The 17,820-nt window shown below is 46.6% G+C and overlaps 2 protein-coding genes and 1 non-coding gene across 3 annotated transcripts in view; all 3 read right to left on the reverse strand.

The window, feature by feature from the left end:
* LRP3 (LDL receptor related protein 3) overlaps nt 1-1,591 on the reverse strand; it is a 30,715-nt gene extending 29,124 nt beyond the window's left edge. The window contains exon 1 of the mRNA XM_011216655.3: nt 1,492-1,591. Coding sequence (XP_011214957.3) covers nt 1,492-1,576 — 85 coding nt within the window. The 5' untranslated portion in view covers nt 1,577-1,591. The remainder of the gene's footprint in view (nt 1-1,491) is intronic.
* Nucleotides 1,592-2,185: 594 nt separating this feature from the next.
* On the reverse strand, nt 2,186-2,259 carry TRNAT-AGU. Its single transcript has one exon. It is a non-coding gene; the product is annotated as a tRNA-Thr (tRNA).
* Nucleotides 2,260-2,550: 291 nt separating this feature from the next.
* Nucleotides 2,551-17,820, reverse strand: part of WDR88 (WD repeat domain 88) — a 40,092-nt gene continuing 24,822 nt past the window's right edge. The window contains exons 8-12 of the mRNA XM_034639022.1: nt 17,142-17,224; nt 15,593-15,661; nt 6,201-6,293; nt 4,135-4,342; nt 2,551-2,729 (exon numbers count right to left, since the gene is read on the reverse strand). Coding sequence (XP_034494913.1) covers nt 2,551-2,729; nt 4,135-4,342; nt 6,201-6,293; nt 15,593-15,661; nt 17,142-17,224 — 632 coding nt within the window. The remainder of the gene's footprint in view (nt 2,730-4,134; nt 4,343-6,200; nt 6,294-15,592; nt 15,662-17,141; nt 17,225-17,820) is intronic.

Raw genomic sequence — 17,820 nt, forward strand, 5'->3', positions numbered from 1 at the left:
TTTTTCACCTTGAGGTCTCTTTGCACTCTTTTTTTGGTTAAAACTTTAATATATTTTTTATTCATTTTTGAAATTCTTTATTTTTTATATTTTTTATTTAAATGCAATTTAGTTAACATATAGTGCATTCTTAGTTTCAGGGGTAGAATTTAGTGATTCAGCAGTTGCGGATAACACCCAGTGCTCATTGCAACAAGTGCTCTCCTTAATGCCCATCACGCAGTTACGCCATCCCCCCACCCATCTCCCCTCCAGCAACCCTCAGTTTGTTCCCTAGAGTTAAGAGTCTCTTATGGTTTGCCTCACTCTCTGTTTTTTATCTCATTTTGTTTTTCCTTCCCTTCCCCTAGGTTCATCTGTTTTGTTTCTTAAATTCCATATATGAGTGAAATCATATGGTATTTGTCTTTCTCTGACTGACTTATTTCACTTAGCGTAATACCCTCTGGTTCCATCCACATCATTGTAAATGGCAAGCCATTTTTGATGGCTGAGTAATATTCCATTATAGATATCTTGTTATATATATATTATATTATATATAATATGTATATAGCACATCTTCTTTATTCATCTGTTGATGGACATCTGGCTCTTTCCATAGTTTGGCTATTGTGAACATTGCTGCTATAAACATTGGGGTGCGGGTGCCCCTTCAAATCACTATTTTTGTATCCTTTGGATAAATACCTAGTAGTATAATTGCTGGGTGTAGGGTAGTTCTATTTTTAACTTTTTGGGGAACCTCCATACTGTTTCCCTGAGTGGCTGCACCAGTTTGCATTCCCACCAAGAGTGTAAGGGGGTTCCCCTTTCTCAGCATCCTCGCCAACATCTGTTTTTTCCTGAGTTGTTAATTTTAGCCATTCTGACCAGTGTGAGGTGGTATCTCACTGTGGTTTGAGTTGTATTTCCCTGATGCTGAGTGAGGGTGAGCATTTTTTCACGTGCCTGTTAGCTGTTGCACAGCAAAGGAAACAATCAACAAAACTAAAAGGCAACCTACCAATTTTTAAAAGTCATGTGTCCACAAATGCCTACCATGTTTCAAGCACCATTAGGTGCTGGGGGCACAGAGGTAATATGGTCACATAGGCATATGCGCCCCCCCACCCAGTGCATTAGGGCTTAATTTTATTTGAGGAGAAAGACAATAGACAAATAAGACAAGTTGAGACTATGAAAAGGCTATTAAAGGAAATAATCAGTATAATGTACTGGAGGCTGGCCTGGGGGAGGCAAGGACTCCTATACAGAGAATGGTGAGGGGAGGCCTCCCAAGGAGGTGATACCCTTAATGGAGGGCAGAAAATGAGGAAGACCCATTATTCCTGTGAAGGGCCCAGGAAACAGCATTGCAAGCACAGGACACAGAAAGTACAAAGGCCCTGCGGCAGAAATAGCACGGCATTTTTAAAGAATGGGAGGGGTAGACTCAACCCTAACCCTGTTTCTCTTTTCTGGCTTTGCTCACTGCCTAAGGGTGCTCACCCAATCCGATGGCTTCAAAGTCGTCTGCTGCATGCAGGAGGTGAATCCGACTCTTAGGAACACAGGCTGATGCCCTAACAGCCATCTCTACGGCTCCTTGGGACTGTCCTGTTGCTTCTGAGATGAATTTTGTTGAGTCCGACCTGGGTAACTGTTCAAAATTCCAATGCCTCCCTGCACCCCCAGGGACTCCAGTGCAATTGCTCTGGGTCAGGCCCCCAGCCCCGTGTTTGTGCAGCAGCTAGAGCCCCAGGCCTCAGGGGTCTGCCTCCCTCCTGGCCGCCTGGAGATACCGGCTCTAACTCGCCAAGTGACCGCCCCCTTCCCGGAGTTTTCATCCTTCCGGAAGCCCCAAGGGCACGCTGGCCGGATTCAACTTGGACCTCGCCAGGGGCGTCTGTGAAATGGGTGACAGCGATCGCACAGCACGAAAGGGGGCTCCGCCGGCAGGTCCGGGAGAGGAGCTCGGAAGAGGAATAGCCCAACGCAGCACAGGGGAACGCTTGTTCTCGCCCGCCCCGGCCGCGGACGCCACAGCCGGCGGAGACCCGGAGACCCGAGGTAAGGCCGCGGCAGAGGGCCGATTAAACTGGCTTCTCAGGCTCATCCTCAGAGACCCAAGGTGAGGAGGGGCCGGGTAGGAAAGCAGAGCAAAATTGTGCACGGGTAAAAAGAGAGCCGGGACGCTCGGTTGAGGCACCGCTGGGATTCGAACCCAGGATCTCCTGTTTACTAGACAGGCGCTTTAACCAACTAAGCCACGGCGCCGCCTGCAGGAACACCGCGAGAATCTGCTCCCCATCACCATTTATTCCATCGGCCGTGCGCATGCGCACGAGTTTTGTCGGCAGCAGGCGCATGCGTGGTGTCCGGCTCGGCTCACGCGCGCGGCTGAAGTGAAGGAGCTGTATACGAAAGCCGGAAATTCCGGGAGCTGGTGGTGTGCGAGACGCCGGCGGGCTGGTCTTCCCGGTCTCTATGGTGTCGGCCCCCAGGCGCGGAGCCACGATGGCCCGGTGTTTGGGCCTTCTGCTCTCCAGACCTGGTGCAGGAAGCCCCTCAGGCCGTCCGGCGAGGCCGAGCCCCGAGTGTCCTGTCGGGGCGCACACCCCGCGGTGGCTCCGCGGTGAGCGCGCAGCGCAGCCGTCGCACCGGCGTCCTCGGCCCGGGATGCGGCGGCGCTCCGGGGCCGCGCTCGGGGTCGGCGGCCTTCCCGCCCTGGGGGCGCCTCCGGCCTCCTGGCGAGACCGGACTTTCCGTTGTGCAGCTTTTCCCGCCCACCCTGAGCTGGGGGCGAGGCCGGGGCACCGCGGGCGCCTGAGCTGGCCCTCAGCGATCAGGAGCTTCGAGCGGGGAAGGTTTGCGCTCCGGAGCAAGCGGGGCCCTCCCCACCCAGACTTCCTGCCTGCTGCTTGTGGGTCTCCTCTCCCGGACACGGCAGCCACCTTGTCCCAATACTTGTTAGAGGGCCTGTGAGCAACAGAAAAACCCAACACTGGTAACCCGGGATCCACAGCAATGTAAGTCTCTGCAAATATGTGGGCACGGGAAGAGTCGCTCCGCTATTACCTGTAATAGCAAAACCCGAGAAACAACCTGTGTGCCTATCAGTGGGGCACTGTTGGCACCCGCAGCCGGGCCGTGCCCCACAGTGGGGGCAGGGAGAACCGTTTAGCCATAGGACTTCTCTTTGAAAGACAGCCCAGGCGCAGAGGACGCAGCGTAGAGCTCTGACAAGTTCAAACATCATTGATGTGAATAAATGCAGACATCCTGAACTGCCCCCTCCAGTCTGACCAGTCACCGGGGTTATGGCTGAGGAGGGCAGCACCGAGCCCGGGACCTGCCCAAATAATGACTACCGGCTTATGGTGCTCCGGGGCAGAGTTATTGATGCTAGTCAATTGACATGAAACAAATCAGGTCTGCAATTAAGTTTTTAGAACAAACCAAGGGGCATACTCATGATTGACAGAAATCATGTGAGCCGTACCAGATGGGAACGGGAGCCCGTCCTGTCTGGTAACTGAAGCCTTTGTGCCTTCTGAAGTAACTGATTTATGGAGTGTGTGGTGTGCTCTGGAAGCAGGAAGAGGGCTGTACGTCTGCCTGGGCATTCCGGAAATGGAGAAGTCTGGGGTGGAGAGCATGAAACATTCTGTGATGGCAGTGCCCTCCACCCACCTGCCTAACCAGACCATCCTCGGGCCTGGGTCGATGGCCATCTGGGAACATTAGCCAGGGAGAGACACGCAGTGCCTTGCCATATAGACAGCCTCCTCCACAGAGGGGTCCTCACACATCTTCCTATTCATTTGACAAAGCTTTCCTCAGGCTGCGGGTGCTGCCCTGGCTGCCTCACAGGGCAACACCAGAGTCCAGAATGTGATCTGAAAAGGAGACAGAATGAACACCAAGACAGAAAGCTAAGAAGTAGCAAAAATGCTTCTAGAATTCACATGCACACTTGTTCTCTAAAGGAATCCAGATTTATTCTGCATGAAAACTAAAAACAGTGTTTGATCCCCAGGGTGCTGTGGAGCTGAGGCCGTGACCCTGCCCCAGTCTGACACGCCCGCCCAGCCAGGTTCGGGCCTTAGAGAAAGGTTCCTTCAGAGCCCCAAAACCTGTGTCACAGGTGACCTGTGCTCAAGTCAGTCAACAGGCCCAATGGCCATCCGTCATCTGTGCCCAGGCTGTACTCCCGTGACGGTGAGTCTTCTCCTCCTGACGATGAGGAGGCCTCTGTGGACGAGTCTTTTGCATCCATCCGGCAGAACACACATTTGGTGACTGTTTCAGAAAAGATGTCACTTTCGTAGATGGAGAAAGGCCTGTCACATACTTCACACTGACATGAATAAAAAGAGCAAAAGGTAGTGCTGATCAGAGGGGACCAAGGCATCCAGGTAGAATTCTCCCACCAGATCCAACCCCCTCTGGCTGGGCCAAGGCAAGAGCTGCCTCTCCTCTCTGTGGTCTCTGACCCCACAAGAGTGGAAATTGCAGGCCGCTGAGAGAGAAGGCACACAGGCTTCTCCCTCTCTTCCCCCACAGAAGCTATGCAGCTGCTACCAGCTCATCCCTGCTCTCAGAATCCTGGGGGCAGGCGTGGCAAGCTGCTTGACAGTGGAGAGGACAGAGGGTGGGTATCTACCCCATCTTCTGCCCTTTGCAGAGCACAGCTGCCACGGCACCATCCCTCTGCAAGACGGCATGCCCCTACCCTGGCATGCCAAGCCTCTGTGCTTTGCCACCTTTGCCCAGTCAGGGCACTAAGGCCTGCGGGAAAGGCAGCCACACCCCACCCAGGGCAGGCCCTCTGGGAAATCTGGCTTCTGAGGTTTCTTACTTTGATTTTGAGCAAGACAAACACAGAGGGCTCATCTTTGGAACAGCCTCGAGTACATCTCTTTCTTTTCTTTGTTTTGCAAGAAAGAAATTTTGTCCTTTACCTACCTTACTCTACAGCATAATTTCCCGTGGCCCAACCGCAGAACGGCAGGGCTCAGAGGAGGCAGCTCCTGGGGGCCCTGTCCCAGGTGGCAAGGTAGAGGACACAGGCAAGCACTGCTCTGTCGCTAGTCAGCTTCTAGGGCCAAAGGGCCAACATGGCTACACAGGCCATGAGGACCAGCTGGCCACAAAGACAAGGTCCATGTTGGTCCCACCCCTCATCTCCCTGCCCTGCAGTGCTGTTCCAAATTAGCCATTCCCAGCAGTGACTCCCAGCTGGGCCTTCCAAGAGGAGATGAACGTAGGTGGTTCCAGGGAAGGAGGACTCAGAGGACCCAGCATAGACTCCTCAAGCCTCTCAAGGTGTAGCCAAGTGTCTATACTGCTAGGCTCTCATAGGGATTGGCCTCCAGTACCCAGTGATAGACTCTGTGGCCAGCCTTGGTGACACCTGATGAAGCAGATGTGCCCACCCTACCACCACCATCCTCCACTAGAGAAAAACAGGGACCTAAGCCCCTTCCATGGGAAGGCCCTGGGGGCCTGGCCAAGGGGTCTGCTGCTGAAGCATAGGAGGCCAGTGCCATGTCCAGCTGTGTGCCTGGTCATGCTCCTCAGACTCGTTTCACTCCTCAAACACCCCAGGCTCCCTCCTGCCTCAGAGTCTCCAACTGGCTCTTCCTGCTGCTGGGAAGTCCTTCCCCTAAACATCTGCACAGCTCACTCCCTCACCACCTCAGGTCTTTAACAGATGTTAACCTTCTCAGTGAGACCTATCCTGGCCACCCTTTAAAGTGTGACCAGCAGGGGCACCTGAGTGGCTCAGTGGGTTGAGTGGCTGACTCTTGATTTCTGCTGAGGTCATGTTCTCAGTGTCCTGGGATCGAGCCCCACGTTCAGCTACCCACTCAGCAGGGACTCTGCTTGAGGATTCTCTCTCTCCCTCTTCCCCTCCCCCCACCTGCACACTCTCTCTCTCAAATTAATAAAGTGTTGCCAGCATTCCCACCCATTCCCCTTCCCTCTGTTATTTTTCTCCATGTTATTTATCACCATGTGACATACGACATATTTTTCTTCTTTATTCATAGTCTCCCCTTTTAGAACACAAGTTCCCTCAGGGCAAGAATTTCAGTCTGTTTGTTCGTACTTTTATCCCCAGTTGCCCAATAAATGTTGGTTCAAAGAATAAATTCATTTGTGGAGGAAACTAATGAAAGCCTTCATTGAGCTTAATATTACCCAGTACCAACCTGTTTCACCTTTAAGCCCAGGGCCTTTTTGTACTCGATTACCAAAGGAATTTGGTCAATTTCTTCAATATTCCATAGTCTCATGGTTTTGTCCTAAAACAAGTTAAACAGCAAACCAGCAGTCACAAGATGGGCTCCTTCAGCTGGGAGGCCCCAGGAAGGTGCATTGCATCCAGGTTACAATGTGAAGAACCCCAACCTGCAGAGGAGCAGAATTAGGGTGACCAATTGTTGTGGTTTCTCCAGGACCATCCCGCCTTTAGTACTGTAAGTCCCATATCCCAGCAAACCCATCCCAGGGTGCAGAAAGTCCCACTTCTCAGCAATGGATATGGAAGTTTGAGGGGAAAGGACAAAATCTGTACAGTGGCCCCCCAAAAGAGGAGCTGAAAGCAAAACTATTTCTAATGACAAATGGATACGCACAGATACGTGATCTACCTTCCATAGTTGCTATCAGTTTTCCATGACTTGCAGTTCACAGTAAGTCCCAATAATGGGTCATCTATTACCGTGATTCACTCCACTTGATGTGATTTAAGTATCCAGCATAACTGCATTGTAATCACAAGTGTTAATGGCCTGCCTTTGGTTTTACCTATGCAACTGGTGTGCTGTGTTTCAAGATATTGCTAGTAAAATTTTTAACACTGTGAATATTATCATGTTTTCTAAGAGTTCAAATCACGAAAATGAGATAATTACAAGACCAGTGCCAACATGACACAGACATCACCAGAAGCGGAGGCTGAGCAGCTGTGTGTAATGACAGATGGACAGACAAATAAAACTGGACTGGGAGTAGGGGCGGGGTGGTAAATAGCCAGAACACATCGTACTGCAGGATATGAAGAAACGAATGTGGAATTGGGTATGTTGGAGAAGAGAATGTGAAAGTACATGTGGACTCTGAGTCTCACAAGCCTGGTATGAGATGGGCAAGTTCTAAATGAGTTTTTTCATATTCCAAAAAGACACCAATGTGAAAGAAAATGAAATGTAAGCCATCCGGATTGGGGAAAAAAAAGTAAAACTATCTCTATTTAAAGATTACATAACCTGGGGCGTCTGGGTGGCACAGCGGTTAAGCGTCTGCCTTCGGCTCAGGGCATGATCCCGGTGTTATGGGATCGAGAAAAAAAGTAAAACTATCTCTATTTAAAGATTACATAACCTGGGGCGTCTGGGTGGCACAGCGGTTAAGTGTCTGCCTTCGGCTCAGGGCATGATCCCGGTGTTATGGGATCGAGCCCCACATCAGGCTCCTCCGCTATGAGCCTGCTTCTTCCTCTCCCACTCCCCCTGCTTGTGTTCCCTCTCTCACTGGCTGTCTCTATCTGTCGAATAAATAAATAAAATCTTTTAAAAAAAGATTACATAACCTTGTATGTAGAAAATCTTGAAGAATCAACTAAAAAACTATTAGAACTGGGGGCGCCTGGGTGGCTCAGTCATTAAGCGTCTGCCTTCAGCTCAGGGTGTGATCGGGATTGAGCCCCACATCAGGCTTATCCGCTGGGAGCCTGCTTCTTCCTCTCCCACTCCCCCTGCCTGTGTTCCCTCTNGGATTGAGCCCCACATCAGGCTTATCCACTGGGAGCCTGCTTCTTCCTCTCCCACTCCCCCTGCCTGTGTTCCCTCTCTCGCTGGCTGCCTCTCTCTCTGTCGAATAAATAAATAAAATCTTTAATAAAAAAAACCTATTAGAACTAATAAAGAAGTTCAGAAGGGTTGCAGGATACAAAATCAATACACAGAAATCTATTGTATTTTTATACACACAATGAACAATCTGAAAGTGCAATCAAATAAGCAATTCCATTTAGAATAGAGTCAAAAAGAAGAAAATGTTTAGTAATAATTTCAACAAAGTAAATACAAAACTTAGAGACCAAAAACTAAAAAAAAAATATTGTTGAAAGAAACTAAAGATGTAAATGAATAGAAAGCTATCTCGTGTTCAGTAGATCAGAAAACAATGTTGCTAAAATGAGAATAATACCCAAAATGTTCTATAGATTCAACACAATCTTTATGAAAATCCCTGATGACTTCTTTGCAGAAATAAACACACTGGTCTTAAAATTCATACGGAAATCCAAGGGAGTCAGAATAGCCGAAATAGTCTTGAACAAGAACAATAATGTTGGACATATACTTCCCTATTTCAAAACTTACTACAAAGCTGTAGTAAGCAAGAGAGTGTAGTATGGGCATAAGATAGACACGGAGGTCAACAATTGAGAAACTAAAAATAAAACCTCATTTATGCTCAATGGATTTTTGACAAGGGTGCCAAGAGCCAAAACTGAAACTCTTAGAAGAATACGTAGGGGTAAATATTGGTGACCCAGGATAAGACAATGGCTTCTTCAGTCTGACACCAAAAGCACAGGCAACGGAAGAAAAACGCAGAAAAACTGGATCTCATCAAAGTTAAAAACTTATGCTTCAAAGGATATGCATCAAGAAAGTGACAATCTACAGATGACCAATAATCACATGAAAAGATGCTCAACATCATTAGCCATCAGGGAGATGCAGATTCAAACTACAAGATACCACTTCACCACCATCAGGATGACTACAATCAAAAAGATAATAACAAGACTGGAGAGGCTGTGGACAAATTGGAACCCTCCTGCACTACTGGTGGGAAAGTGAAAGAGTTCAGCACTTTGGAAAACAGTCTGGCGGTTCCTGAAGTGATTAAACGTATAGAGTTACCGTTGTGACCCAGCCGCTCCACTTCTCGGTACATACTCAAAAGAATAAGACACAGGTGTTCAAACAAAAACTTGTTCCCAAACATTCATAGCAGTATTATTGATGATAGCCAAAAGGTGAAAAGAACCATTCCTGTCAACTGAAGAACGGATAAATGTGATATAGCCATATAATGGAATATGATTCAGCAGTTAAAGGAAATTAAGTGCTTTCTTACAGGTTACAGCATAAATAGATCTTGAAAACATTATGCTAAGTGAAATAGACCAGTTACAAAGGGCCATATCTTGTATGATTACATTTAAATGAAAGGTCCATAATCGGAAAATTAGAAACAGTAATAGACTAAATAAAAACTAAAACAAGGGGCACCTGGGCTCAGTTAGGTGTCTGCCTTCAGCTCAGGTCATGATCTCAAGGAGTGCGATTGCTGGATCACATGGTAAGACTATGTTTAGCTTTTATCATATCTGATAAAGGACTATTACCAAAAATCTATAAAGAAGTCTTTAAACTTAACAATAAGAAAACAAAGAAACCAGTTTAAAGATGGACCAAAGATCTTAACAGGTCCCCTCACCAAAAAAGGCACACAGATGGTAAATACACATGTGAAAGATGTTCCACGTCATATGTCATCAGGGATTTGCAAACTAAAATAACAATAAAATAACATTATGCACCTATTATAATGGCCAAAATCTGGAACGTGGACAACAATAATGTTAACGAGGACGGGGAGCAACAAGAACTCTCATTCACTGCTGATGAGAATGCACAATGGTACAGCCACCTGGTGGCTTTCCTGCAAATCTAACTCCTTGATATTTATCTAAGGGAATTTAAAACTTATGTCCACACAAAAACCTCCACAAGGATGTTTAAAGCAGCTTTATTCATAATTGCCAAAAGGTGGAAGCAACCAAGATGTCTTTCAGTAGAGGAACGGGTAAACTGTGGTACAACCAGACAATGGACTAGTATTCAGTGCTAAAAAGAAATGAGCTATTAAGCCAAGAAAAGACATAGAAGAACCTTAAATGCATATTACTAAGTGAAAGAATCAGTGTGAAAAAGGCCATATACTATATGCATCCAACTATATAACATTCTGGAAAAGGTAAAACTATGGGGACAGTGAAAAGATCAGCGATTTCCCGGGGTTTGGGGAGGGAGAGATGAATAGGTGGAACGTGGGATTTTTAGGGCAGTGGAGCTGTTCTGTATGATACTATAATGGTGGATACATGTCATCATACATTTGTCCAAACTCCTAGAATGTACACCATGAAGAGTGACCCTTAATGTAAACTGTGGACTCCAGAATATAATGTGTTCATGTAGGTTCATCAGTTATGCTAAACATCTCACCTGGTGGGAGACATTGATAATGGGGGAGGGCCATGTATTTGTGGGAGCAGGGAGTATATGAGAAATCTCTGTACCGCCTTTCAATTTTGCTACAGACCTAAAAGTGCTCTAAAAATACAGAGTAGAGGTGCCTGGGTGGCTCAGTTGGTTAAGCATCCAACTCTTGATTTCGGCTCACGTCATGATCTCAGGGTTGTGAGATCTAATCCCTCATCGGGCTCTGAGCTCAGTGCAGAGCCTGCTTGGAACTCTCTCTCCCTCTCCCTCTGCCCCTCCCCTTACTCGTGCTCTCTCTTTTTCAAATAAAATATTATTCAGGCATCAAAAAAAATGAAATCTTGCCATTTGCAATGATGTGGATGGAACTAGAGGGTGTTATGCTAAGTGAAATAAGTNCCTCATCGGGCTCTGAGCTCAGTGCAGAGCCTGCTTGGAACTCTCTCTCCCTCTGCCCCTCCCCTTACTCGTGCTTTCTCTTTTTCAAATAAAATATTATTCAGGCATAAAAAAAAATGAAATCTTGCCATTTGCAATGATGTGGATGGAACTAGAGGGTGTTATGCTAAGTGAAATAAGTCAGAGAAAAACATACATGATTTCACTCATATTTGGAATTTAAGAAACAAAACAGATGAACATAGGGGAAGGGAAGGAAAAATAAGATGAAATCAGACAGGAAGACAAACTATAGGAGACTCCTAACTCTAGGAAACAAACTGAGGGTTGCTGGAGGGGAGGTGGGTGGGGCAATGGGGTAACTACGTGATGGGCATTAAGGAGGGCACGTGATGGAATGAGCACTGGGTGTTCTATGTAACTGATGAAAGTAATCATAAGTATTATTAGTACCTATGAAACTAATAACAAATATCTTTTTAAAAATAGAAAAATAAAAACACAGTCTATTAAAAAGAAAAGTAAATTAGGGGCTGCCTAGGGCTGGGAGGGACAGGGAGATTGGAGGTCATGGCTAAGTGGTGCGGGGTTTCTGTGGGGGATAATATGTTCTAAAATTGATTGTGGGGATGGATGCACAATTCTGTGTAATAAGAAAAGCCATGGGGTTGGGGGGGAGGAAAGGCCACTGAATTGTACATTTTAAGTGTATGAATTGTATGGTAAGTGGATTATATCTTAATAAAACTGTTAAAGAGAAAAAAGGACACTTTGACAGTTTCTTACAAAGCCAAACATATATAGTCTTACCATGTGATCCAAGAATCATACTCTCTGATATTTACCCAAAATGTCTTGAAAACTCATGGCCACACAAAAACCTGCACACAGATGTTCACGGCAGCTTTATTCATAATTACCCAAAACTGGAAGCAATCAAGATGTCCCTCAATTAAGAGAAAGGAAAAACAAACTGTGGCACATCCAGACAATGGAATATTATTCAGTGATTTTAAAAACTGAGCTGTCAAGTCATGAGGAGACAGGGAAGACCCTTAAATGCGTATTGCTAAGTGAAGGAAGCCAGTCTGCAAAGGCCACAGACCGCGTGCATCCAATTATATGGCATTCTGGAAAAGACAGAACTGTAGACAGTGAAAAGGTGCTGGGGGTTCTGGGGATGAAGGGGAGGGGTGAATAAGTGGAGCACAGGGAATTTTTAGGGAGTGAAACTATTCTGTATGAAACTGTCATGGTGGATACATTAAATGCATTTGGCAAAACCCATACAACATGGAGAGTGAAATGTAAACAATGGACTTTAGTTAATAATAATGGATCAATATTGATTCTTCAGTTGGATCAAATATACCGCACTTAATGCAAGACATTATTACTAACAGTGGAAACGGGAGGGGAAGGGAATATATGGGAACTCTCTGTACTATTAGCCCAACTTTCTGTATACCAAAAACTGCTCTAAACAATAAAATCTATTTTTAAAAAAAGACACCAGTGCTCCTGAGACAACAGTAACTGATCAATTAGTTTGGGAATACTGCTCAAATGACCATCCATTATCATATCATTCCTATGATTGTTTTTATGGAATGCAGTGTCCTCAGCAGAACGATGGCCACCCCCCACAAGTCCACATCTTAATCCCCAGAACCTGTGAATATGTTAGGTGACATAACAAAGGGGAATTGAGGTTGCAGAAGGAATTAAGTTTGCTGATCAGCTGATCTTACAATAGGGAGCTTGTTCTGGGTTATCCAGACAGGCTAGATAGAGTGACAAATGTCCTTAAAAGTGGACAACACAGTGAGAGGAATATGTGACTACAGAAGAAAGGCACAGAGAGATACGATGTTGTTGGCTTTGAAGATGCAAGAAGATGCACAAGCCAAAGAATGTAGGTGGCTTCTAGAAACTGGAAAGGGTAAGGAAACGGATTATTCCCTAGAGCCTCCGGAAGGGAATAGTCCTGGGGATGCCTTGCTTTTAGCCCAGCAAGAACCTGTCATACTTCTGTCTCACAGAACTAGAAGATACTCAGTTTTTGCTGTGTAAGGGGTAAAGTGTACGGTGACCTATCATGGCAGCAATAGGAAACTAACACAGAGTCACGTCACATTCCCTGAATCAGCAGGCAACAGAAGGGGAAAGTGACTACATCTGTGTTGGCCCCTTGCTGTGTGGAGCTGTCAGAGTCCGCCAACAATCACACTTTCCACAGTATATCAAGTGATTTGCCGAATCCCTGCAACCTCGCCCTTAAATACTTTGACTCAAAAGTTGGGAGTTTCAAATCATCTTGTTGATTTCTATGAAGATTTTAGTGAAAATGCAGAAAACATCAAACAAAGGCATGTTGACATCTTATCAGAATACAAACTAGACATTGCTCATCTAGCTACATAATCAGCAGACAATGCAAATGGAAATTCTAGCAAATTCCATTCACAAAGAAGTTAATCGTCTTTCCAAAGTAAATGAAGAGATCTCACCTGCTAACTGGCCAGCACATCACGTACACCGCAGCCCAGAAAGGAGTGTGATTTGCTCACGTGGGATGTTGGGCCTTTTTTTTTTTTTTTTGAAAGAGAGAGAGAAAGAGCAGGGGGGTGGGCAGAGGGAGAGGGAGAGAGAGAATCTTAAGCAGACTCCCCAGTGAGCACAGAGCCGGACTCAGGGCTTGATCCCAAGACCTGAGCCAAAACCAAGAGTTGGACGCCTAACCAACTGAGCCACCCAGGCGCCCCTGAGGTCTTTCTTAATACAAGTTTTTTGTCGCCTTTCCCCCTCCTCAGAAAGTGCAGAAGCACTTTGTAAAAAGGTGACCTTGTAGAAATGGAAGAAGGTGTGTCCTTTAACATGTACCTCCAAGATGGCTGCTATCATCGCCAGCTCTAGAGAAGATATTGGAAATGTGGGCCTGCCATAAAACCGTATTTTTAAACCGTGGCACAAGACCAACGTCCTCTGATTGTGAAATGCATCGAGGAGGAGCGTGGAGGAAAGGATTACAATAGAATTACAAAGAAAGGCATACTCTGTTTCTCCAACACTGTGTGAGGGTCTTCGAAGAGGCCACAGTGAACCTAAAGGATAAAGTGACTGTCCCCTGGTTGCAGGTTGGGACAAAAATCCGTACGGTGAAAATAGGCTTCATTTTCTTGGAAATAAGACTGTGCTTCGGTACTTAAAAAAAAGAGAGAGAGACATCACCAGGAAACAGCAGTCAGGCCAAACAAGACATTCTCAGGATCTTTACTGAAACCATGCCATATTTGGGATCCAATGTCATTATCACAAGTTCAAATTACCTCTGTGCTTTAAAGCCATTTCCCTGAGAAAGAGAGGCTCAAGATATGATGGCATCTAATGTCCTTCAGAGCCTTTTACAGTAATAGCCACCTTCGACACGGCTGGCCTGCACGATTCAATTCTTGTGCCAAGGGACCCGGCTGACTGACAAAATGCCTCAGCCACTAAAAGAGGTTTGCAGCCTGAGTCCCTTCAGACAGCTTTGGAGAGCGGGAAGTGAATTCCTGCAAACCTAAAAACCTGCGAGGTCTGGTGAGTAAAACCCTGAGTATTCCACGATCAGCAGCCTTTGCTGAGAGGATGCTTTAGCCTGATGGCATCCCATGGGCTGACGCAGGAACTGGTGAGAAGTGGGCTTGATAAGAGCAGAGCTGCAGGCCCAAGTGGATTTCACATTTGTCAGTATTTTGGCTTTACTGCCACCTCAGAGAAAAGAAGGGCGTGCCGAGGCTGCGGCAGTCCAGAGAACACAGGGTACCCCCTAAACACAGGCCATGTTATATGCCAGTTATAGCTCAAGAAAGCTGGGGAAATAAATTCATAAATACAAGTAATATTTATTTAGTCAATCTTACTGTATTTGTATTCTTTTAGTCTTACATTTCTGTATCTTAAGCACACATGATAATATTGCCTACAAATTTAAATATCCAATGAAGACTTTTTTTAAAGTCTAAATAAATTGTCATAAGAAAGAAACATTATAAAATATTTTTGTATTTTTTAAACATATTTGTTTAATTAGTCCTATTATTAATTACTACTAATTGCTGCCATTAAGTAGTCCAATTACTACTGTTCCGGTACTAGCATTTACGTAACAGAGAAGTAAAAAATACAGAGTGAGACGTGCATTTCAAATAAACATGCATTTTTCTTATTTTGGTTTGCACTTTTACTTTTTTCCAGCTTTACTGAGATAGAGTTGTCATAATCATCTTTCATATTTTTATGTTAAAATAGTAACGCATAGGCACAGAACTTTACTTATGTGTTCTATTATTACGGTATTGGGGTCGGGTGTGGCAGTATCTGGGTTGGCTCTCTAACAAGTTGGTCATGGTAGCCAGAGTCTTGCCCACAGTCCCATGCATCTGGAAATGCCCAGACTAAAGAATGACATGGCCCTCGGGATACCCTGGACTAGCTCTTCTGTGCCATTGGCAAGGGAATTTCAGGATGTAGTGATGCAGAGAGGGAAGACCCACCTGGGAGCTCAGGGTGATCTCTGCTTGTTAATGAGCTGACACCTTCCGCCTGCCCCGAACGCCCCCCTCCTTTGGCTCCATCACTCACTGGTCTGGGCATGCCCTTGCTCCAACAAAGCTTAAACGTCAGTGGTTGTAGACACAGAAATCCCTGGCAACTCCCCACCTGAGCAGACATAAGGACCTGCTTCCCAGGTTCCCAGCCAGCTCCCTGCATGGCGGATGGCCTGGCGTGGGGGAGGTGGGTGCCCTCAGACTGAGCCACCCCAGGAATTTAGCTTGCCAGTAACACTTCTGTGAACACCAATTCTCACAAATGTGAGAGAGAGTGTAAGTTACTCAAAGGTTGGCCACTTTTACCTTTGAAGCAGACAGGACCCATTTCTTGTTGTTGCTAATGGCAACGTCTGTCACCCAGTCACTATGGCCCTGAAGAAAAACAGAATTTTAACAAGTACCTAGAGGAAAAACCTGGGTAAGCACGACAAAAACAAAAGCACAAAGTCAGGACCCCAGTGAGGCATGCATTTAAGAGCAACCAGTTGTGCTTCCCTGATGTCACTGACGACATTTAACGTGAAGTGTAAAGGTTGACGGTGCACGTGCTTTTTAAAATGGTACTCTAGTGTTAGCAGGATGGAAAAAGAGCGACTATATTCCCAGCCGGTCCCAAGCACCTCTTGCAGGTTTTTGTTTGCATTCTCTCTTCTAGGAAATAACCACTCGGAGGTCGTCCTGGTGAAGGGGCTTTTGCTGCAAACCTATCCCCTGTGGCCTAAGCAGATGGGGAGTTATTTTCCTCAAGTGAAAAGGAGCCCAGAGGAGACAGACACTTAATGACGTCAGGGCTCTGCACGGGCATCTTGACCATTCTTTAGCCTTCCCCTTACGGAAAGAGGCTGAAGGCGGGCCAGTGTGGTGCGGGAGGAGGAAGGAGAGCAAGAGAGAAGTACAAAACAAAGGACAGGAGCTTGAGGGTGGAAAAGTAGAGAGTGGAGAGAAGAGAGAACAGAACACCCTGAAAGGGGAGTGAAGGACTTTTAAACACAGGGAGGTGGAACACTCAGTTGTAAGCTGTTTATTTGCTGCGATGGAAACTCCCTTTGCCTCCCCCAAAACCCTTGCAGAAGAGCACTCCAGACAGCCCAGCCCCAGGGGCCTGAATGTTATGATGATCAAGGGGCACGGTCTCCACTCGGGCCACTCAGGCCACAGGGGACGGAGGGACCCAGAGTCGTGGATGCAAGCATTCACAGCCAAACCGTGAGATCACAAGACCAGGGAGGCTGCAGAAATCTTGAGGTAGGGGGCACTTGGCACGGAGGTGTTGCTGTAGCCAGTCCTGGGACTACCTAGACTCTCTGGATTCCTGCCAAGTTGGGAAAATCCCTCCCCTCGTTATAGAGCCCCTTTGAGTCTCCTCTAACTTGGAGGCAAAAGCAGACACCCACCATTTTGGAGCCCATAGCTTTCTGTGAATGCCTCATTGTGGCATTCATCTTTCTGCAGAGTAATTTCTGCTGTTCTTAGACACTTTTCCACCTCTGAGTTTTTGCATTTGCTGTTCCCTCTGCGTAGAATGCCCTTCCCCCAGATCCTCATTCACCCAGTCTTTCCTTGCCATCAAGTTCTCAGCTCAAATGCCACCTTCTCCAAGAAGCCCTCCATGCCCACCCACTGTGGATTAGTCCTTGGGGTCTATTTCTTTCACATCACCCTGTTGGGGTTTCTCTGTTTCACTCATCACAGTCGATGATTTGCTTGTTGGTTTCTCGTCTGTTCTTCTCCACAGAGGTGTCGGCTCCAGTGGGGACATCTAGGTCTGTCTCATCCACTGCTGTATCCCCAGCACCCAGCACCCAACACCCAGCACCCAGCACAACCCTCTATCTGATGCTGACATCGGTACCTTCAAGGAGAGCTTCTGGTAGCCTTCTCCTACATCCCAGATAGCCACAGTCCTGTCGAACCCTCCAGACACGAGAAAAGAGGCTACAACACAAAATGATAAAGTTTCAGGGGATGCGCAGTCACCTTCCCGCGCCAACTGCTTCCTCCTTCAGCAAGGTCGAAGCAGGCTGAGGTCGCTTTGTGAGGTGCCACCATGGTTCACTCCAAGGACACTCAAACCCCTTCCTGGGGTGGCTCAATGACCCCAATCAGTTACAGTCCATTCTCATTATTCATGACAGTTATGTTCTGTAAAGCCATTCAGACGCTGAATTAGCCAATGGTGAACAATTTCTGCTCGGGAAGATACAGGGTTAGGTTCCTAGGAGCCTCTCTGGCCATGGCATTTCGTTAACCAATCAATGCATACGTAGCCTTGTTTTAGGTCTGTTTCTATTGAAACACCCTTTAGTTGATACATAGGCTTTATTCATTAACATTAACTCCATGGCCATTAGTGCTAGAGGTCACGCCTGAACCAAGCTTATCCAGCACACGGGTTTTCAGGCGCGTCATGACGCCTTCTCGCACTGAGAGACCCTGGACAGCAAACACTTCAGCCCTGTGCTGGGGGGCTCTTTAAACAACAAAATCACCAACCCAAACCACAAAATGCAAAATCACTGGGCACTAAAGGG

Source organism: Ailuropoda melanoleuca, chromosome 12 (assembly GCF_002007445.2).
Source record: "Ailuropoda melanoleuca isolate Jingjing chromosome 12, ASM200744v2, whole genome shotgun sequence".
In the NCBI taxonomy this organism is placed as follows: Eukaryota; Metazoa; Chordata; class Mammalia; order Carnivora; family Ursidae; genus Ailuropoda; species Ailuropoda melanoleuca.